This window comes from Coregonus clupeaformis, chromosome 24, assembly GCF_020615455.1.
Source record: "Coregonus clupeaformis isolate EN_2021a chromosome 24, ASM2061545v1, whole genome shotgun sequence".
Classification (NCBI taxonomy): domain Eukaryota; kingdom Metazoa; phylum Chordata; class Actinopteri; order Salmoniformes; family Salmonidae; genus Coregonus; species Coregonus clupeaformis.
Window position 1 is genome coordinate 35,543,207 of NC_059215.1, and position 23,710 is coordinate 35,566,916.

Consider the following 23,710-nt stretch of genomic DNA (forward strand, 5'->3'; position numbering starts at 1 on the left):
CAAGGGTAGGGTGCTGGAGTGGTGAAAACAGTAATTTTGACCTATCTTTTTTTAGTATTTTTTTCAATTACTTGTTAAACAAAATGTATTTCTCTGAGCAATTGTATTTGTATAAAATTGTATTAGTATAAAATAATATAATTTCACCATTTTAATTTGCATACAATATACAGTGGGGAAAAAATGTATTTAGTCAGCCACCAATTGTGCAAGTTCTCCCACTTAAAAAGATGAGAGAGGCCTGTAATTTTCATCATAGGTACACGTCAACTATGACAGACAAAATGAGAAAGAAGAATCCAGAAAATCACATTATAGGATTTTTAATGAATTTATTTGCAAATTATGGTGGAAAATAAGTATTTGGTCAATAACAAAAGTTTCTCAATACTTTGTTATATACCCTTTGTTGGCAATGACACAGGTCAAAAGTTTTCTGTAAGTCTTCACAAGGTTTTCACACACTGTTGCTGGTACTTTGGCCCATTCCTCCATGCAGATCTCCTCTAGAGCAGTGATGTTTTGGGGCTGTCGCTGGGCAACACGGACTTTCAACTCCCTCCAAAGATTTTCTATGGGGTTGAGATCTGGAGACTGGCTAGGCCACTCCAGGACCTTGAAATGCTTCTTACGAAGCCACTCCTTCGTTGCCCGTGCGTTGTGTTTGGAATCATTGTCATGCTGAAAGACCCAGCCACGTTTCATCTTCAATGCCCTTGCTGATGGAAGGAGGTTTTCACTCAAAATCTCACGATACATGGCCCCATTCATTCTTTCCTTTACACGGATCAGTCGTCCTGGTCCCTTTGCAGAAAAACAGCCCCAAAGCATGATGTTTCCACCCCCATGCTTCACAGTAGGTATGGTGTTCTTTGGATGCAACTCAGCATTCTTTGTCCTCCAAACACGACGAGTTGAGTTTTTACCAAAAAGTTATATTTTGGTTTCATCTGACCATATTACATTCTCCCAATCCTCTTCTGGATCATCCAAATGCACTCTAGCAAACTTCAGATGGGCCTGGACATGTACTGGCTTAAGCAGGGGGACACATCTGGCACTGCAGGATTTGAGTCCCTGGCGGCGTAGTGTGTTACTGATGGTAGGCTTTGTTACTTTGGTCCCAGCTCTCTGCAGGTCATTCACTAGGTCCCCCCGTGTGGTTCTGGGATTTTTGCTCACCGTTCTTGTGATCATTTTGACCCCACGGGGTGAGATCTTGCGTGGAGCCCCAGATCGAGGGAGATTATCAGTGGTCTTGTATGTCAGTGGTCTTGTATGTCTTCCATTTCCTAATAATTGCTCCCACAGTTGATTTCTTCAAACCAAGCTGCTTACCTATTGCAGATTCAGTCTTCCCAGCCTGGTGCAGGTCTACAATTTTGTTTCTGGTGTCCTTTGACAGCTCTTTGGTCTTGGCCATAGTGGAGTTTGGAGTGTGACTGTTTGAGGTTGTGGACAGGTGTCTTTTATACTGATAACAAGTTCAAACAGGTGCCATTAATACAGGTAACGAGTGGAGGACAGAGGAGCCTCTTAAAGAAGAAGTTACAGGTCTGTGAGTTTGTAGGTGCCCAAATACTTATTTTCTACCATAATTTGGAAATAAATTCATTAAAAGTCCTACAATGTGATTTTCTGGATTTTTTTCCCTCAATTTGTCTGTCATAGTTGACGTGTACCTATGATGAAAATGACAGGCCTCTCTCATCTTTTTAAGTGGGAGAACTTGCACAATTGGTGGCTGACTAAATACTTTTTTTCCCCACTGTAGCTCAGTATTTGAATGATTTATTTTATAGTAATTGTTGCTCATCTTTATCAAGGGTGTCAATAAATATCGGACCCCACTGTACTGAATCCAAAGGTCCAAAATACTTCTCAACAGCTTCTACCCCCAAGCCATAAGACTCCTAAACAGCTAATCATGGCTACCCGGACTATTTGCACTGCCCCCCCCACCCCATCTTTTTACGCTGCTGCTACTCTGTTAATTATTTATGCATAGTCACTTTAACTCTACCCACATGTACATATTACTTCAACTAGCCGGTGCCCCCGCACATTGACTCTGCACCGGTACCCCCCTGTATATATAGCCTCCCTACTGTTATTTTATTTTACTTTTTTTGTTTTATTCTACTTTTTTTCATAAAAAATAAATGCACTGTTGGTTAAGGGCATTTCACTGTAATGTCTGCACCTGTTGTATTCGGCGCATGTGGCCAATAAAATTTGATTTGATTTGAATGTGTGTGTGTATGATCTCAGCCGCTATCTATCACCCAGAGCTGTATGCAACACGGGAGAGCGCCTGAGTAAGATTGGGTATGGATAGGGCTGTTACGGTGACTGTATTACCGCCACATCGGCAGTCACAAGTCATGATTCCACGTGACCGTTTAGTCACGGTAATTAGGCTTCTCCAAGCTCTGATGCTACTGATGGTCATTAGTAGCCTACCAAAGTTGCTAAATGCCTGGTACTCAGCACTCCATTGTCCCTCTAATCACTCTGACATCAATGCAAATGTAATCGAAAATCTAATCAAACACTTAATGAGAGCCCATGAGCTCATGTTGCGCAACATTTCTATAGGCTATGCAATTAAGTAAGAAAACAGAGCGATGGCCTCTATTAAAAATTGGAGAATCCCATCAGCTTTCTATAGGCTAGGCCTACTATATTTATTTCTCAACTTTCCTAAAATGAAGCACATTGCTTCTCTTTACAACAGGAATATAGCCTACCTGGTTGGCATGAAAATGAACCACGGGAAAAGCGTCCTCCATTCGCTATTTACAGTGCATTCGGAAAGTATTCAGACCCCTTCCCCACATTTTGTTACGTTACAGCCTTATTCTAAAATGGATTAAATCAAAAAATTATCCTCATCAATCTACACACAATACACCATAATGTCAAAGTGAAAACAGGTTTATATTTACAGAAATACCTTATTTACAAAAGTATTAGCTATGAGACTCGAAATTGAGCTCAGGTACATCCGGTTTCCATTGATCATCCTTGAGATGTTTCTACAACTTGATTGGAGTCCACCAGTGGTAAATTCAATTGATTGGATATGATTTGGAAAGGAACACACCTGTCTCAATAAGGTCCCACAGTTGACAGTGCATGTCAGAGCAAAAACCAAGCGATGAGGTCGAAGGAATTGTCCGTAGAGCTCCGAGACAGAATTGTCTCGGCACAGATCTGGGGAAGGGTACCAAAAAATGTCTGCAGCACTGAATGTCCCCAAGAACACAGTGGCCTCCATCCTTCTTAAATGGAAGAAGTTTGGAACCACCAAGACTCTTCCTAGAGCTGGCCGCCCGGCCAAACTGAGCAATCGGGGAGAAGGGCCTGGTCAGGGAGGTGACCAAGAACCCAATGGTCACTCTGACAGAGCTCCAGAGTTCGTCTGTAGATATGGGAGAACCTTCCAGAAGGACAACCATCTCTGCAGCACTCCACCAATCAGGCCTTTATGGTAGAGTGGCCAGACGGAAGCCACTCTTCAGTAAAAGCCACATGACAGCCAGCTTGGAGTTTGCCAAAAGGCACCTAAAGGACTCAGTCCATGAGAAACAAGGTTCTCTGGTCTGATGAAACCAAGATTGAACTCTTTGGCCTGAATGCCAAGCGTCACGTCTGTCGGAAACCTGGCACCATCCCTACGGTGAAGCATGGTGGTGGCAGCATCATGCTGTGGGGATGTTTTTCAGCGGTAGGGACTGGGTGACTAGTCAGGATCGAGAGATCCTTGATGAAAACCTGCTCCAGAGCGCTCAGGACCTCAGACTGATAAAGGACGATATCCATCCAGACCTTTGCCACCTAAGAAATTTGTGTCACTGGAAATTCTCAAATAGTAATTGAGTACTCCTGGCCTACACAGTCACAATAAATCCATTGTTTATTTTAGACAGGTCTAAAGAAACATAATATGAAGAAAATGTAGTCTATTTCAGAAGAACAGAATAGCATACTCTGAGTTGTCCTTATGTTAGGCCCTGATCTGGCTATGCCATATGGCTGTGGGCTACACTAGTTCATTTAGCAGACAATATTTGCTTCGAATTCTACGACTTAGGAAACATGTTGTTATATAAAATGTACATTTAAATACATTAAATGAGACTAAGAATTTGTATTAATTACAACTTAGTTACAAAGTTCATTTTGGAGATTCACAGCTGTATGTGGAGCCAAACATGGTCAGGATGTATAGTGCCAGTCTCTTGAGCACAGGGACATCAGCTGCAGGCACAATCTTTCCCCAGAAAGTGACAGGGTCACAATCACCAACCTGCTCCTTCAAAGCCACATTTTCTTCCCTGAGCTCATCTTTTTGTTTCCCTTCAAGCAAGGTGTCAGCAAACTCACAAATGCATTATTTTACCAGCTCAGCGTCTGAAAAAGTTTTTGTGTGTTTTCCTAAAAACCAAGCTATCCTCAGTGAACACGCCATTGCACGTTGTTGGGCTGTCAGGGAATTGAAAAGGACTTTGGTGGACCTCTTATATTGGGATTTGAGTTGGTTAATCTTGTTTGTTCTCACCTCCGTGTTCAGGGGATACGTCTGATCGAATTTACTATGCCTGGTGTCATAATGGCGCTTAACATTGGCACTTTCACGAGAGCTACGGACTCACTGCATATCAGGCACATTGGTTTTGTGCTAGTTGCGAGGAGAATGAATATATACTGTTCCGTCCACTCATCTTTGAATATATGGTTTTCAGAGTAAACTTATCTTTTTTTTTTAACAAGCCATATTAACAAAGATACTGGTAACTAAGCTCCTTTTATCTGTGATATTTACAGTTGAACCGCGGTCAAATATTTATGTTTCTTTCTGCCTGCTTGTCCCAAGGTTCCTCTGAGGATATTTGGATTAATGTGATTGGGTAAGACGCGGCCTCTTATATTTGCATATAACCACGCGATTGGATTAGACAGGGCACTAGTAGAGGTGGGCGTTGCTTCGAGAGAGAGCGAGAGGTTGCTGAGTTGAGGCCACTGCGCCCGGTTGATTTTTTTTATAGCTCTTTAAAAATAATGTATTTACTTGTATATAACAAAATGCGATATTGTCTGGTCCGGATTGACCCTTCTCTGGGTCCAGATCCGGACCACGTTCCGCCAATTGAGTTTGGCTGGTGTAGGCTATATTACATGGATTTATTATATATTTTTAAATGTAGATGTTCCAAAGGTCTGCATTAGTGGCTTGTAGGCTATGCCTGAAAGCCAGGAGATGCTAAGTGATGTTTATGTTAATTAACGGTCAATTACCGTGAGACCGGCAGTTATTTGCTTGACAATCACCGGCTGACATAATTTCATGACCGCCACAGCCCTAGGTATGGAAATTGCCGTAAAGCTGCCTCTGCTTCTCTGTCTTGTTCCAGCATCAATAACAAACTGCAGCAGCCAGAGGCAGCATCCGGGGTCCTGGAGTACGCCATGAAGCACTTTGGCGAACTGGTGAGTGACTCTTGTCTACATTCATCTCTACAGTACATGCACTTTAAATTTACCCTAGTGTCTCCTTACCTCACCTCCTCCCTCGAACTGCATCCTTAACAAGAGGATGAGCACCTTTCAAACACGTGCCCTACAATATCCTGTGCTCACTCTCCAACACGTGCAGAGAGGACATCTACTTCCATGGTCAATAGCTCTGTATGCAGGAGTAGAGATATTGGGCTTTTTCTCCTCCACTTAAGGGGATTTTAAAAAACAACTGTTTTTATCACCTACCTGATGCTATTATTTCTACAATTTCTCCTTAGTCTGCTAAGATGGACTGGTGGAGGTTTTGTTCCAAATTGTAAAATGCATTTATGCACCATACCAAAGTCCCTTACTATAATATTGACCTAACAGTGAAGTTTTAAGACACTTTTATGACTTTATACACAATTTTTTGGTCATGTCCCTGTGGGATCGCTTCACATGCCAAGTGGAAAAGCCTGAAAAATGTGTCACTTTTTCACATTTGGGGTGTCGGTATTTCTATTAATATTCTCAACTGTTTTTTATAAACCAAACACTATTCTTTGTCACTTATTTCTTTCTTTTTTTGTCTTGGCCAAGGTTTATTTATCTTCATTGCAGACGATTTTCAGAGGCTCCTCTGTTATTTTAACTGTGATACGTAGTACTCCCTGTTGTTATTCCTCAAAGTGTTTAATGTTCGCCAAAGGGACCAGCTCCAGATATGAAATAACATTTTCTGAACGGAGTACATGCCTTGGGAGCCCTCACCCTGCATTTTCCACACATAAGGGTTCGTACGGTCATGAAAATCCTGGAAAAGTCATGGAATTTAGTCTGGAAATGAATTTAATAATGTATCTTAATTACATTTATTTAGGCACAGTTTTTAAATATTTTATGAATCAAATAAAAATCAACATATCAGCCAGGATCAGAATGACACTTAAGCTCATCTAGGTTTGCACGCATCGCCTGCATGTGTGGAAGACAAGTGGGCCGTTGCTCAATGAGAGACATTGCAGCAGTAGGTAGGCCTATACAATATGATATAGAACAGACTAATAACTTAGTAGCCAATTCAAAACATACACTACCAGTCAAAAGTTTGGACACACCTACTCGTTCAAGGGCTTTTCTTTATTTTGACTATTTTCTACATTGTAGAATAATAGTGAAGACATCAAAACTATGAAATAACATATGGAATCATGTAGTAACAAAAAAAGTGTTAAACAAATCAAAATATTTTGTATTTGAGATTCTTCAAATAGCCACCCTTTGCCTTGATGACAGCTTTGCACACTCTTGGCATTCTCTCAACCAGCTTCATGAGGTAGTCACCTGGAATGCATTTCAATTAACAGGTGTGCCTTCTTAAAAGTTCATTTGTGGAATTTATTTCCTTCTTAATGCGTTTGAGCCATTCAGTTGTGTTGTGTCAAGGTAGGGGGGGTATACAGAAGATAGCCCTTTTTGGTAAAAGACCAAGTCCATATTATGGCAAGAACAGCTCAAATAAGCAAAGAGAAACGACAGTTCATCATTACTTTAAGACATGAAGGTCAGTCAATCCGGAACATTTCAAGAACATCTTCAAGTGCAGTCGCAAAAACCATCAAGCGCTATGATGAGACTGGCTCTCATGAGGACCGCCACAGGAATGGAATACCCAGAGTTACCTCTGCTGCAGAGGATAAGTTCATTAGAGTTACCAGCCTCAGAAATTGCAGCCCAAATAAATGCTTCACCGAGTTCGTCACAGACACATCTCAACATCAACTGTTCAGAGGGGACTGTGTGAATCAGGCCTTCATGGTCGATTTCCTGCAAAGAAACCACTACGAAAGGACACCAATAATAAGAAAATACCTGCTTGGGCCAAGAAACACAAGCAATGGACATTAGACCATTGGAAATGTGTCCTTTGGTCTGGAGTCCAAATTGGAGATTTTTGGTTCCAACCGCTGTGTCTTTTTTTGACGCGGTGTGGGTGAATGGATGATCTCCGCATGTGTAGTTCCCACCGTAAAGCACAGAGGAGGAGGTGTTATGGTGTGGGGGTGCTTTGCTGGTGACACTGTCTGTGATCTATTTAGAATTCAAGGCACACTTAACCAGCATGGCTACCACAGCATTATGCAGCGATACGCCATCCCATCTGGTTTGGGCTTAGTCCCACTAGCATTTGTTTTTTAACAGGACAATGACCCAACACACCTCCAGGCTGTGAAAGGGCTATTTTACCAAGAAGGAGAGTGATGGAGTGCTGCATCAGATGACCTGGCCTTCACAATTCCCCGTCCTCAACCCAATTGAGATTGTTTGTGATGAGTCGGACGGCAGAGTGAAGGAAAAGCAGTGCTCAGCATATGTGGGAACTCCTTCAAGACTGTTGGAAAAGTGAAGCTGGTTGAGAGAATGCCAAGAGTGTGAAAAGCTGTCATCAAGGCAAAGGGTGGCTATTTGAACAATCTCAAATATAAAATATAGTTTGATTTGTTTAAAACTTTTTTGGTTACTACATGATTCCATATGTGTTATTTCATAGTTTTGATGTCTTCACTATTATTCTACAATGTAGAAAATTGTAAAAAATAAATAAATAAAGAAAAACCCTTGAATGAGTAGGTGTGTCCAAACTTTTCACTGGTAGTGTATTAAAAAAAAGATGAACGACACGTTTTCATTAAAAACATTGTTAATGAGTACATTTGTTTTATTTCATCCTTCCACCAGACGATTGTCACGCCCTGGCTCTGGGGACTCTAGTATGTTGAGCCAGGGTGTGAGTTTTCATGTGTGTTGGGTCTAGTTGTGGTATATCTATGATGGCCAGGGTGGCTCCCAATCGGAGACGGCTGTAGCTCGTTGTCTCTGATTGGGAGTCATACTTAGGTAGCCGTTAGGCATTCATTCATTGTGGTTTCGTGTTCCGTGTTGGTTTGTGTATGTAACCAGGGACGTCACGTTTTCGTTTTGTTGTTTTGATCGTGTGATCATTATATAAATAAATATGTTCGCATTCAACGCTGCGCCTTGGTCCTCCTCTGTTCCCGACGAGCGTGACAGAAGAAACCACCAAGACTGGACCAAGCAGCGTGTCCAGGAGCCATCGCCAGGGAGATCTCTAGCAGATCTCCTTCGCCTCCTCGATTGGGTCAAGCCGGGTGAGGAAGAGAAGGGCTTGACATGGAAGCAGAAGGGCGAAAGGCTGGCGAGGGACATGGAGACCTGGTCCACGGGTAGGAGAGACACCCAGAAAAGTTTTAGGGGGGGGCTAACGCCGTGGACGACGGGCCAGCAGGAGATTGCGGCAGAGCGGCCCAGCGGGTTGGCAGAGGAGGCCGCCAGGTTACGGGGGCCACTGGTCGAAGAGGGGATGGAAGGCGTAGAGGCACGGCGAGAGGTACTGGGGTGTGTTACCAGTCCGGTCCGGCCCATTCCAGATCCCTGCGTAGGACCAGTGGTGTGTGTCCCCAGAACGGTCCGGCCTGTTCCTGCTCCCCGTACCAGGCCAATGGTGTGCGTCGTCAGCCCGGCTCGGCCCGTTCCTGCTCCCCGCACCAAGTCAGTGGTGCGCTTCGTCAGCCCGGCTCGGCCCGTTCCTGCTCCCCGCACCAAGTCAGTGGTGCGCCGTCAGCCCGGCTCGGCCCGTTCCTGCTCCCCGCACCAAGTCAGTGGTGCGCCGTCAGCCCGGCTCGCCCGTTCCTGCTCCCCGCACAGTCAGTGGTGCGCAACCGGCTCGGCCCGTTCCTGCTCCCGCACCAAGTCAGTGGTGCGTTTCGTCAGCCAGGTTCGGCCCGCTCCTGCTCCCCGCACCAAGTCAGGGGTGCGTTTCGTCAGCCCGGCTCGGGCCGTTCATGCTCCCCACACCAAGCCAGTGGTGTGCGTCGTCAGTCCGGCACAGCCCGTGCCAGTTCCACTGGTGCCTGGTTCAGCACGGGTCAGCTGCTTCACGCCGGAGCTAGAGCAATCCGCTCCACCAGTGTGCAGTCCAGCTCCGGTCAGCAGGGCCAGACCGGACCAGGGGTACTTTGGGGGTTAGAGAGCGAGTGGGGATCATGCCCGAGCCGGATCCGCCGCCAAGGCGGAGTGCCCACCCGGTCCCTCCCCTGTGGTATTTGGTTGGCGCGGTCGGAGTCCGCGCCTTTAGGGGGGGGGTACTGTCACGCCCTGGCTCTGGGGACTCTAGTATGTTGAGCCAGGGTGTGAGTTTTCATGTGTGTTGGGTCTAGTTGTGGTATATCTATGTTGGCCAGGGTGGCTCCCAATCGGAGACGGCTGTAGCTCGTTGTCTCTGATTGGGAGTCATACTTAGGTAGCCGTTAGGCATTCATTCATTGTGGTTTCTTGTTCCGTGTTGGTTTGTGTATGTAACCAGGGACGTCACGTTTTCGTTTTGTTGTTTTGATCGTGTGATCATTATATAAATAAATATGTTCGCATTCAACGCTGCGCCTTGGTCCTCCTCTGTTCCCGACGAGCGTGACAACGATATTGTCCAGGCTAAAGCCAGTTGTTAGTTCTGAGGTTCTGAAGTTGCTAAACAAACAGGCTGGTCGTTAATTACATTTTTATGTTTTGACCCAGTCGTTCATTCTATTCGTTCCACATTGCTATGCTAAACAACTCATTGGCATGTAGCTATAGCTAGCAGAGGTTCAACAATGACGAGAGATCAGAACTTCAATAAATAATGATTTAATAAATAAGTTATAAATGGGCAACAAGAACTTCAGCAAATAATGATTTAATAAATGATTTATAAATAGGCAACAACCAGCTGATTGTCGAGTCCATAACATAGTTATTGAAGATAGCTAGGCTAACATTACTTCTCCTTTGCTAACTAATGTTAGCTAGCCAACTAAAGCTAACACACAATCACATCATGCAGCTGAAATTACAGCAAACTGTACATTTCCGTTTGTTTTACCTTCATTTCTATTGCCAATTCTTTGGATATATCCATTATAATGTTCATGATAAATTATTTTTCCTCAATCAGAGAAGCTGTCAGTCTCGTCACGTTCATATGCATGACAAAAACTGCAACATGTTGCACAGGTAGGATAGGCCCACAACAAGGCTTATATTAACCCCCAACATCCCATCAGTCTTTAGCTCAAATACACATTTTTCTCTCTCAAAAAGATAAGGGTCAAAATGATTGGCACCCCAGTTTTCAATACCTTTCAATACATCACCTTGCAAGGATAACAGCACTGAGCCTTTTTCTAAAATGCTTTATGAGATTGGAGAACACATTGGGAGGTATCTTGGACCATTCCTCCATAAAGAATCTTTCCAGATCCTTGATATCCTTCGTCTGTGCTTATGGACTGCCTTCTTCAATTCAAACCACAGGGGTTAAAGTCCGAAGACTGATATGGCCATTGCAAAATCTTGATTTTGTGGTCAATTAACACTAGAAAAGCCGAGAGCGTCATGTGAACGGACGCAAAACAAATGTACATTTTTAATTACTCTGCCATTTAAAAAAAGTAATTTCCCTCCCCCCTTCCTCAACTTTTCCTGAATAAGTCTATGTAACACACTGTCGTTGTTAGAATCTTAATATCACAAACAACATTTGTGTTGTAAGCAGTTTTAAGCAGTTATAAGCAGTTTATGTCTCTGCCCCTCATTCACCGCCAGTCATTCACTGGCAGTCAGCCTGCGCAGCTGATGATGGCCCATCGAAACTACACCTAAACTATATCGATACTAATTTCATGCATATAATAGTTGGCCTAAAGACAAGATTAGATTAACAATAGTCTGATGGGTAACAATATCAATTGTTAAATTGTATATGAATAATCTGATGAACAGCGCAGCTTAGAATTGACAAACTGAGTGCCAAAAAGTAATTTCTCCAAATTCACCTACAGCCACAAGCAGGTAAGATATTTTGATGTCTATATAGTAACAGAAAGAGCAGATTCTGCGGTTTCCAAATCACCTATCCTTCCCAAACAACTCTTAAAGATGACCCCTTCAGCTCTATTTCAAAATATTACTTACTGTGATTCCATGCACTCCCCACATGCACTCGCAACACTCAAAGCACAGTCATATATTTAAACTCAAAATATGCCATTCTGTTAATTTGAAATGCATTTATTTAGTCTCTTAATGTTCCGTAATGCCTGCCCTATTGAATTAATAATGAATTATCTTTGTGATTGTTTATTTAATGGATTTCAACACTTTAATTGTGTTGTTTTAGTGGCTTTTAATTTGTACTTATAGCCTACAATTACATAAACTAATGAAAATGCTATTGTGTTCTATGAAATACATTTTCTTTCGTATTGTAATGTTACTTAACTTAATAAATACAACCAAATTATTATTTTAGCAATAGCATATATGAAATGTATTTATGAGACTGTTAAAATGTCCAAATGACTCGTCATTGGCTCGAAGAGGGGTCCCTCGAGGCCAGGCTTTTCTAGTGTTAATAATTTATTTGTGTATTTTGATGTGTAGGGTTGTGTGTTTGTCGACACAACCAGGCCAATATATCATTTTACAGTATGTGCCGTTGCTTTTTATTAAGTCGCTACTTTTAGCCCAGAGTCTGGTTCTTAGGCCTCCGAATATTTCACACTTGGTTGCCTGACTAAAGTGCCCTACTGCCTGTCTTTTTCGAGCCGTAATTATGTTCTCCATTTAAAAAAATCAGAAGTTAAAGTTTACAGTAAAAGCACCTTGGAGAGCACTTCCAGGAAACCTTGTTTCTGAGGTAAACAGTGAGTAGCATTTACAGGGTGAGCGAAGCAGCAGACTGCACCCGGTGGCACCTTCTTTGTTTGGCATCCCAGTCAGGCTTATCACCAGGTCGCCAGAGTTCGACACAGTTCTATGCATCACTTCCTCCCGAGGTCACAGACAGACAGTAAGTCAACAGAAAGAGGTCACTTGACCACTCAGAGGCCTATGGTGGGAATCTCCACTCATGAGTTCAGTGTCGTAAAGAGGGTGGCTTGATGACCGCTTGTTTTCCAAGTATTTTTTATCTCATCATCTGGGGATTAGCGTTTAGTAGAAATAAAAGTAATTCTGAAAAGATGCATACAGTAGTATACTTTGGAAAGTATAGTACAAGTATAGTATATACAGTCAGGTCCACAATTATTGACACCCTTGATAAAGATGAGCAAAAAAGACTGTGTATAATAAATAATACAAATACTATGTAAAAAATAATATTTTATACAGAGAAGTAGATTTTGTTTAAGAAGTAATATTTTTTTTCTCAATAAGATAGGGGTCAAAATGATTGGCACCCCTGTTTTCAATAAAATCTACATTTTGCAAAGGTAATCTCAGTCTCTGGACTTGAACCCCATTGAAAACCTATGGTTTGAATTGAAGAGGGCAGTCCATAAGAGCAGATGAAGGATATCAAGGATCTGGAAAGATTCTGTATGGAGGAATAGTTCAAGATCCCTCCCAATGTGTTCTCCAATCTCATAAAATATTTAGAAAAGGCTCAGTCCCGTTATCCTCGCAAGGTGAAGTATTGAAAACAGGGGTGCTGATAATTTTGATCTCCTATCTTTAAAAAATATATACACTACCAGTCAAAAGTTTGGACACACCTACTCATTCAAGGGTTTTTCTTAATTTTTTACTTTTTTCTACATTGTAGAATAATAGTGAAGACATCGAAACTATGAAATAACACATATGGAATCATGTAGTAGAAAAGTGTTAAACAAATCAAAATATATTTTAGATTTTAGATTCTTCGAAGTAGCCACCCTTTGCCATGATGACGGCTTTGCACACGCTTGGCATTCTCTCAACCAGCTTCACCTGGAATGTTTTCCAACAGTCTTGAAGGAGTTCCAACATATGCTGAGCACTTGTTGGCTGCTTTTCCTTCACTCTGCGGTCCAACTCATCCCAAACCATCTCAATTGGGTTGAGGTCGGGTGATTGTGGAGGCCAGGTCATCTGATGCTGCACTCCATCACTCTCTTTCTTGGTCAAATATCCCTTACACAGCCTGGGTCATTGTCCTGTTGAAAAACAAATGATAGTCCCACTAAGCGCAAACCAGATGGGATGGCGTATCGCTGCATAATGTTGTGGTAGCCATGCTGGTTAAGTGTGTCTTGAATTCTAAATAAGTCACAGACAGTGTCACCAGCAAAGCACCATCACACCACCTCCTCCATGCTTCACGGTGGGAACCACACATGCAGAGATGATCCGTTCACCTACTCCGCGTCTCACAAAGACACAGCGGTTGGATCCAAAAATCTCAAATTTGGACTCATCCGACCAAAGGACAGATTTCCACCGATCTAATGTCCATTGCTCATGTTTCTTGGCCCAAGCAAGTCTCTTCTTCTTATTGGTGTCCTTTAGTAGTGGTTTCTTTGCAGCAATTCGACCATGAAGGCCTGATTCACACAGTCCCCTCTGAACAGTTGATGTTGAAATGTATCTGTTACTTGAACTCGGTGAAGCATTTATTTGGGCAGCAATTTCTGAGGCTGGTAACTCTAATGAACTTATCCTCTGCAGTAGAGGTAACTCTGGGTCTTCCTTTCCTGTGGCGGTCCTCATGAGAGCCAGTTTCATCATAGCGCTTGATGGTTTTTGCGACTGCACTTGAAGAAACATTCAAAGTTCTTGAAATGTTCCGGATTGACTGTCTTAAAGTAATGGACTGTCGTTTCTCTTTGCTTATTTGAGCTGTTCTTGCCATAATACGGACTTGGTCTTTTACTAAATAGGGCTATCTTCTGTATACCACCCCTACCTTGTCACAGCACAACTGATTGGCTCAAACGCATTAAGAAGGAAAGAAATTCCACAAATGAACTTTTAAGAAGGCACACCTGTTAACTGAAATGCATTCCAGGTGACTACCTCATGAAGCTGGTTGAGAGAATGCCAAGAGTGTGCAAAGCTGTCATCATGGCAAAGGTTGGCTACTTTGAAGAATCTCAAATACAAAATATATTTTGATTTGTTTAACACTTTTTTTGGTGACTACATGATTCCATATGTGTTATTTCATAGTTTTGATGTCGTCACTATTATTCTACAATGTAGAAAATAGTAAAAATAAAGAAAAACCCTGGAATGAGTAGGTGTGTCCAAACTTTTGGCTGGTACTGTATATATTTTTATATTCCGGTCTCTGACGTTGCTCATTCTGATATTTCTTAATTTCTTTCTTTATTACAATTTTTTCTGGATTTTGTGTATTGTTCATTTTCATTTTCATGTTAAACAATCACTCTGAGCAATTGTCATAGTATAAAATAATATAATTTTCCTATTCTTTTTTTGCATACAAAATATCTCAGTATTTGTATAATTTATTTGTCTTTTTTGCTCATCTTTATCAAGGGTGCCAGTAATTCTGGACCTGACTGTACAGTTTAGGTCTTGCTTTAGGCCTGAGCAGATTGAAGTCAGATGCAGTTTTTGTATCTTACAAACAAACGGAACAAAAGCAATCATCACGTTCTTATTTATGCGTTCAGATTGCCATACGCTGCATTCAAGAATCATCTTATAGTATAGTTAGTATATCTGATAGATAATTATCAAAGTCATTTGCACCACCTTGGTTGTGTTGTTTAACAGAAAATCCAGTCTATAGAAAAGTTTGTTGTCATACGCACACCCTTGTGGTCATACGATCGAAATGTGGTCAATAAAACTTTGAATTGGGAGCTTTAACAGTGTGCGGGCCTTCTTGTTCTTTAACAGGAAATCCAGGCCACCTGGTATGAGAAGCTCCACGAGTGGGAGGACGCCCTGGTGGCGTACGACAAGAAGATCGACATGAACAAGGAGGATCCTGAGCTCATCCTGGGGCGCATGCGCTGCTTGGAGGCCCTGGGCGAATGGTGAGTCACAATACTTTGGAGTCACGTTTGACAATCGTGTCTGTGTTATGTCTCTCCTCAATGTCAATCAAAGGGGAGGTTTTTGGACCCAACTCCTTTTGTGTAGGCCTAGGTAGAGTAAGTGTCTTTCCATTCACTTTCAGGTGCTGTGTTAAATACTATGGGGAAAGTCTGGAACTTTAATGGCCTGTCATGATGACCAAATAATGTAGTCTCAGGTGTCATAACAGCTGTCATATCATGTTACGATTGTGAAGGCAACCTTTTTGGAGTGGGTGTTGCTCACCATATTTCTCACCTTATTCAAAAAGTTGGCTTCACAGAAGTAATAAATAGCCGTTAGAGATGTGTACTCCTTGTGAGTGTAATGGAGAAAGACAGGGTCTGTGACAGAGAAGATTCGCCGGGAGCAGACCCATCCCCGACACGTTGTACTTGCTCACGACTGCTCTGGCAGCCTGTACTAATGGAATCTGACATTGGGCTTCTTTGATAACTGGGCGTGAAGCGACGGGGAAAAAGTCAATAGTTTCCTCTAACGAGAGCCTGGTAATATTATAGGGAAGTGTGCAAGGACAGTCAGTCCAGGCCAGTTCGTGACTGGGCCTGTTGGTTCGGTACACTGAAACCCTCAAACACAACTCCAGGCAGCCAGCTCCAAGATTGAACGCAAGAACGCTCTCTCTCCGTTTCTCTCTCTCTCTCTCTCTCTCTCTCTCTCTCTCTCTCTCTCTCTCTCTCTCTCTCTCTCTCTCTCTCTCTCTCTCTCTCTCTCTCTCTCTCTGTCTCTCTGTCTCTGTCTCTCTGTCTCTCTGTCTCTCTCTCTCTCTCTCTCTCTGTCTGTCTCATGCTCTCTCTCTCTCTCTCTCCCTCCTCCATCCTTCCCTCCCTCTCCACAGGTGATTCAACTATTTAAAAAAAAAAAGATAAATGCCTTCAAGGAGAAAAGCTGCTGGAAAGGAAATCACACAATGTTAGAACAGTTTTAAAAAATGTGGATCGTCCCGGAGTTCGTGAAGCTAACCAGACAACGATTAGCTTATGTAACCGTCTGTGCTGCGCCATCATTGTATACCCCTGATGATATTCTCTTTGTACAAGAACATGATTCAAGTGAGAGAAATGGGAGAACAGACAGAATTACATAACAATTGACTGTCATTACTTCACATTACGTCAGGATAGCAGTCTGGGGGGAATGCATTGTTTCCATCTAAGGAAAAGATGAGTATCTACAGTGAGTACACATAGATGACAGTACATCCCTTTGTTCTACAACCCATGAGCGATGAGTCAGTCCATCTGTAACCGTATTTAACAATTAAAGCTCATTAAAAGTAATAAAGTGACCCCGAAAGGGCTCAAACCTACTTTCAAGATGAAAACAATTGCCTATTCAATGCAAAGCCCAACCGTCTGTCTCAATACAGTGTTTAGTGTTTATTCCATAAAAAGAAAAAAGAAACCCCTGAAGAAGGTGCTGTGTGCTGAAACGTTGGTGTTATATCCATGAAATCATTGGGAGTAGAGTGTGTGACATTCTTTACGTTAGTCAGCACCTCTGCAGCTTTTTTGGGTGGGCATCAATTCATGCTTTTTGCTAGTTTTATTTACCATTTCCATATTCCTTTACTATTTGGCAAGGTTACTACAGACTACATGAATGAATAGGGCCCCTATGATCGGGCATTCATGCTCACACTCCGCTCTATACCAAAACGAAGTACAAAGAAATAATGGCTGTCTTCAATTTCCCTCTATTTATTTTTATATTAATTTCAGGTGGAATTTACCTCCATTGAGTTGAGTGATGGGCTGCTGAGTCATCCGATAGCCGTAGCTCTTTCCGTTATGCCCTTGACAACGGAGCGTTATGCTATTTGAGACACGCACGGCTGTAGCACTCTGGGGCCTTGTGTGGTCTAACCCCCCTATTATTATGCTATAGCTGGGGAAGCTGGGGAACCACTTCATATCGACCAGACACAAACCTGTCTGACTCACCCCATCTAATGTTTTACCACACTCGTCCAATGTTCTTCCTCCTGCAAACGCGTGCAAGCGCTGAGGGTTCCACCCATATGTAGCCGGGTGAAGACACGCAGTCACACACAGTACCGGTTGTACGTTTTGTCCCGGTAGAGTTGAATTCACCCGACCTCAGAGGGAACTTTAATATTAGTTTGTTTACAGTGATATCTGATATGACTATGACCGTGGTCACAGGCTGGCTGGATCACAGCTCGCTGATGTTTACCAGGGAATGAAAAAAGGTAGACTCAGCCAAGTTCTCAGTGAAGCTGAGCATCCATTATTCAGCTCAGTCCCCTTCTCTTTTCATTCCGTGCCAGTCCCGTGGGCTATACTGGTCAATGAACAAATCAAATAGGGTTTGGTGGTGGAAAATGGAACCATTTTGTATATAGATGACGTTTAATTTTACATTTAGCAGAGTCATGTCTTTCAGTGTTTCTGCTACATTCATTTAGTAGCGGCGGGCCGCCACTGCTAAATCGTTGCCGCCACTGCCAAAAAATATGTTTAAAAAACCACACAAAAAAAACATAATCAGTGTAAACTTAAACCATTAAAACCATATATAAAGTATATAGAAAAGATAATGGCGCTATGTCTTTTTTAATAAGATCATCTTTGAGAACTAACAACCATCAAAATATGAACTAGACATTCAGGGAGAATCAAAAATTACAAGTGTTATGGCATGGGGGCCCCCATTGATTATGTTTGAGCCACTCTGACAGCATACATGGCCTAAGCCATGGCAAAATGTGTAGAATTGCAGGAAATTTGCTTTAAAACTGCAACATTTCTATCAGCCCCATGACAAAATGTGTAGAATTGCAGGAAATTAGCAACATTTTGTCTCTTCGTCGTAGAGGAGGGCCTCTAAAATGTTTTGTGTCCCTTAACTTTTCCTAAAGGCGTCGTGTGTGTTTGCGTGTGTGTGTATCAGGGTTCAGTCGCAAAATATATAGTGGGTCCACACACAAAAATATGTAGCAAAGTTCACTTCATTGTTTTGATTTTTACAATTATTTTCATTGCACAGGGGCCAGTTGCACCAGCAGTGCTGTGAGGAGTGGACTCTGGTCACTGAGGATACGCAGGCCAAGATGGCACGGATGGCAGCCGCTGCAGCCTGGGGTCTAGGTAAGAGCTCTCACTCAACCCTGCATCGGCCTTTTTACAAAATGCTTACAATTACTATAACAATCAGTGCTTTATTAATACTTTAATAATTCAATCCAATAACTATTACAAACCTATTATAAAATGGTTTGAACAAAGCAGACCCATTTTATAGATAATTGTGTATGAAAGTACCATGTACAGATTTGTATTTGATATACTATAGTCACAATAATGTAATTGACCAAATTCAATACAGCTATCCAATCAATCAATATCTTTATTGTCCCAATTGGGACATTTGTAGTGAAGTCGGGGTTACAACAATAAAAACAAAATTAATAACAGTGACAACCATACAACAGATATAAGATATAGTAAATAATGAGACCGGTAACAGTATTGAAATACTAAAGTAGGAGCAGTTATTGTGCAAATGAGCAGCAACAAATTGACATCATTTAATGTGCAGATGCCTGTACATTCAAAAAGCAATTGGTACATAAGAACAGTGGACACATTTCAGAACGCAATGTTGTTCACCACACCTCTGCCACAGAACTCTTCTGGGAGCACTATACAGTAAGCAGGCTTCCATTTTCTCTGACTGGCTGGAACTGAAGCCATGCAGTAATGATAACAGCGACAGCTCGACCATCCAGATGGGAATGGCATCCACCCATAAGTAACCATATCATAATGTGCAATGTAGAATGGTGGAGAAAAACACTACCTCAGCTTACGCCAGTCTATTTTCTGATCAAGACCACACTTACTGCTTATGGAGCCCAAGAAGCCTATGGCTTCATTACATTAGAACCTGATCCGTAACCCCAACACAGTGCTCAGCCACTGGCCCCCATGCACCCCATACATGCCCAAACACTGTCTGTAGTTGGTACCTTGAGGAAACATAAACATTAAAGATGCACTATGCAGAAATCCCTCCACCATTTCCTGGTTGCTAAAATTCTAATAGTTTGCCTAATTTCAATTTATATGACAAAACAAGCAAGTATAGTGTCGAGAATCATTTTCCCATCTATACCGCTGTGAAATATATTTTCCATAACCAAAAATATTGTATTTTCAGCTGTTTGAAGGTGATGTACAAAACCGAAAGTTAAAGCTGCAAAAACTAAATTTAAGCACGGGAAGCATAGAAATAGTGCACATAGAACAGATCTACCACTTCTTAGACTTGCTTTCAATGAATGACATATCTATAACTGAAATGTCTGTACATTTGGTCGGGTCGCGCAAAAAGTTACATATTGCAGCTTTAAATAATAATAAGTATGCTGCATGGTTTTCTTTGATTCATTACATATCTGGCTGATATTATGACTTATAAATAAGTTGCTATAACTGAACTCTTAGCACTGAGTTCAGACTTTTATTAATGTATTGAGGGAACAGACATTTTTATATTACATTACATTGGGCTTTCATTTCATGTGGAGGTGGTACAACCACACAGCTAAAGTGTGTGTGTGTGTGTGTGTAGGCCACTGGGACAGTATGGAGGAGTATACATGTATGATCCCCAGGGACACACACGATGGAGCCTTCTACAGGGCCGTGCTGGCTCTGCATCAGGACCTCTTCTCATTGGCTCAGCAGGTGAGAGACATCAGCATCCATTGTTTCCCCTACATAGGTTTCCTTGGCGGGGTGCAAATAAAGTGATTCAAACGCTTGGCGAAGTAACATGAAAGTGATCAAATGCCAACATTATTCAATTGAAATCAATAGAGGCAATATTGCTTTAGGTGGGAGTAATGGTAAGTGAAACACATACTTGACATATGCGAACCCAGGATGACCCAACAGGTCAATAGGTTTTTCTGTAGGTTTAACATTTTCCTAAATGATGCTGACCGTTTGCAGATTTCATAGCAAGGTGTGAAAAGGTAAAAAAAAATGTACCGCCTTTTCCATTAACGTAGAAAATATACTGAACAAAAATATAAACGCAGCAATTTCAAAGATTTTAATTAGTGACAGTTTATATAAGGAAATCAGTCAATTGAAATAAATTCATTAGGTCCTAATCTATGGATTTCACATGACTGGGAATACAGATATGCATATGTTGGTCACAGATACCTTTAAAAAAAAAGTAGGGGCGTGGATCAGAGAACCAGTCAGTATCACATTGCCTTCGCATAGAGTTGATCAGGTTGTTGATTGTGGCCTTTGGAATGTTGTCCCACTCCTCGTCAATGGCTGTGCGAAGTTGCTGGATATTGGAGGCAACTGGAACATACTGTCGTACACATCGATCCAGAGCATCCCAAACATGCTCAATGGGTGATATGTCTGGTGAGTATGCAGGCCATGGAAGAATTGGGACATTTTCAGCTTCCAGGAATTGTGTACAGATCCTTGCGACATGGGGCTGTTTATTATCATGCTGAAACATGAGGTGATGGCGGCGGATGAATGTCACGACAATGAGCCTCAGGATCTCGTCACGGTATCTCTGTGCATTCAAATTGCCATTGGTAAAATGCAATTGTGTTCATTGTCTGTAACTTATGCCTGCCTCCACCATGGGGCACTCTGTTAACAACGTTGACATTAGCAAACCTCTCGACCACATAACGCCATACACGTGGTCTGCGGTTGTGAGGCCGGTTGGGCGTACTGCTCTGGTGGACATTCCTGCAGTCAGCATGTCAATTGCACGTTCTCTCAAAACTTCAGACATCTGTGGCATTGTGTTGTGTGACAAAACTGCACATTTTAGAGTGGCCTTTTATTGTCCCCAGCACAAGGTGCACCTGTGTAATGATCATGCAGTTTAATCAGCTTCTTGATATGCCACACCTGTCAGATGGATGGATTGTCTTGGCAAAGGAGAAATGCTCACTAACAGGGATGTAAAATAATTTGTGCACAACATTTGAGAAAAATACGGTTTTTGTGCATATGGATAATTTCCGGCATCTATTCTTTAATCACTTTACATGTTGCGTTTATATTTTTGTTCTGTATACATGTATCGATGACCTCACAAATGCTCCAACAAGAATCCTTCCTTTCATGGAAGGAATAAAACATCCAACAGCTTTTTATTTTAACATGTGGCACTTCCTTGGTGTGGAATCGTTATGTAACTCCCAGTTGTAAATCATCGTAACTTCACCCCGCAGCTAAATAAGCAAGGTATCAACAAAGTCTGTCCCATAAGATTAGCTTCCTTGTGGGATGAGCGATGGAGGCTGCGATGATCATGGTCTCTGGGGGTCGATCCATCCAGGCTAGATGACAGTGGAGTATTTGACATGGTCTGGATCGACCGCTGACACCGGTGCACACCTGTGTTCCTCCGGCCCCTGTAGACCCATTCAGCCAGTCACTCTTTTACCCTAACCCCCAGAGACATGCACACTGCGTGCTCCCCGATCCTTTGTCTCCCCTCTAATTCTCAGATTAACTCCAGGTGTGGCCTATAGGTTTCCTGCCACTGAAAAGGGAAAAAGGCGATTATTTGACGATAAGCCTGTTCACATTGAATGAGGCTGAATGAAAACCAGATGGGGAAAGGGTTGAAGCCAAAATGTCACCATGAGCTCAGTTGTCTTCCGGATATGCTTGGTAATCCTTGCGCTTAAGTCTTTTGATTCCAGACCGTTGTACTCTGCGACTTTCTTTGGGGTAGGAGTGGCGTTTACGTCATACGTCAATGTTGTAAATCAGCTGAAATGATTTATCTGTTCCTACAGTGTTCCCGTTAGACACAACAGTATTGCTTTCCCTAACAACAACCATTTATAGCGCCAATATACATACACTATGTATAAAAGTATGTGGACACCCTTCAAATTAGTGGATTTGGCTATTTCAGGCACACCCGTTGCTGACAAGTGTATAAAATTGAGCACACATCCATGCAATCTCCATAGACAAACACTGGCAGTAGAATGGCCTTATTGAAGAGCTTAGTGACTTTAAACGTGGCACCGTCATAGGATGCCACCTTTCCAACAAGTCAGTTTGTAAAATTCCTGCCCTGCTAGAGCTGCATGGTCAACTGTAAGTGCTGTTATTGTGAAATGGAAACGTCTAGGAGCAACAACGGCTCAGCCGCGAAGTGGTAGGCCACACAAGCGCACAGAACGGGACTGCCGAATGCTGAAGCACATAGTGTGAAAAAATCGTCTGTCCTCGGTTGCAACTCTCACTACCGAGTTCCAAACTGCCTCTGGAAGAAACGTCAGCACAAGAACTGTTCATCAGGAGCTTCATCAAATGGGTTTACATGGCTGAGCAGCCGCACCAAGCCTAAGATCACCATGCATAATGCCAAGCGTTGGCTGGTTTGGTGTAAAGCTTGCCACCATTGGGCTATGGAGCAGTGGAAACGCATTCTCTGGAGTGATGAATCACTCTTCACCATCTGGCAGTCCGATGGACGAATCTGGGTTTGGCGGATGCCAGGAGAATGCTACCTGCCCGAATGCATAGTGTCAACTGTAAAGTTTGGTGGAGGAATAATGGTCTGGGGCTGTTTTTCATGGTTTGGGCTAGGCCCCTTAGTTCCAGTGAAGGGGAATCGTAATGCTACAGCATACAATGACATTCTAGACGATTCTGTGCTTCCAACTTTGTGGCAACAGTTTGAGGAAGGCCCTTTCCTGTTTCAGCATGACAATGCCCTCGTGCACAAAGCGAGGTCCATACAGAAATGGTTTGTCGAGATCGGTGTGGAAGAACTTGACTGGCCTGCACAGAGCCCTGACCTCAACCCCATCGAACACCTTTGGGATGAATTGGAACGCCGACTGCGAGCCAGGCCTAATCGCCCAACATCAGTGCCCGACCTCACTAATGCTCTTGTGGCTAAATGGAAGCAAGTCCCCGCAGCAATGTTCCAACATCTAGTGGAAAGCCTTCCCAGAAGAGTGGAGGCTGTTATAGGAGCCAAGGGGGGACCAACTCCATATTAATACCCATGATTTTGGAATCATGTGTTCGACGAGCAGGTGTCCACATACTTTTGATCATGTAGTGTACCACAGCCCCTATCGCCTGAAGTCACATAATTTGGAAACCGCCTGGTGCACTCTTAAAACAATGGTTTTCCTTATCCTCGTCTTTTGGCTTTCGTATGATTGATAAAACAGGTCCTGTTGATTCGTCATTGCATGGGCCCTACCTGT

At 42.5% G+C, this 23,710-nt stretch overlaps 1 protein-coding gene across 2 annotated transcripts in view; it reads left to right on the forward strand.

Moving 5' to 3' along the window:
* mtor (mechanistic target of rapamycin kinase) overlaps positions 1 to 23,710 on the forward strand; it is a 154,515-nt gene that overhangs the window by 81,923 nt on the left and 48,882 nt on the right. For both annotated transcript variants that reach the window (XM_045207166.1, XM_045207167.1), the window contains exons 29-32: positions 5,418 to 5,493; positions 15,253 to 15,392; positions 18,463 to 18,563; positions 20,050 to 20,165. In XM_045207166.1, the coding sequence (XP_045063101.1) occupies positions 5,418 to 5,493; positions 15,253 to 15,392; positions 18,463 to 18,563; positions 20,050 to 20,165 (433 nt within the window). The remainder of the gene's footprint in view (positions 1 to 5,417; positions 5,494 to 15,252; positions 15,393 to 18,462; positions 18,564 to 20,049; positions 20,166 to 23,710) is intronic.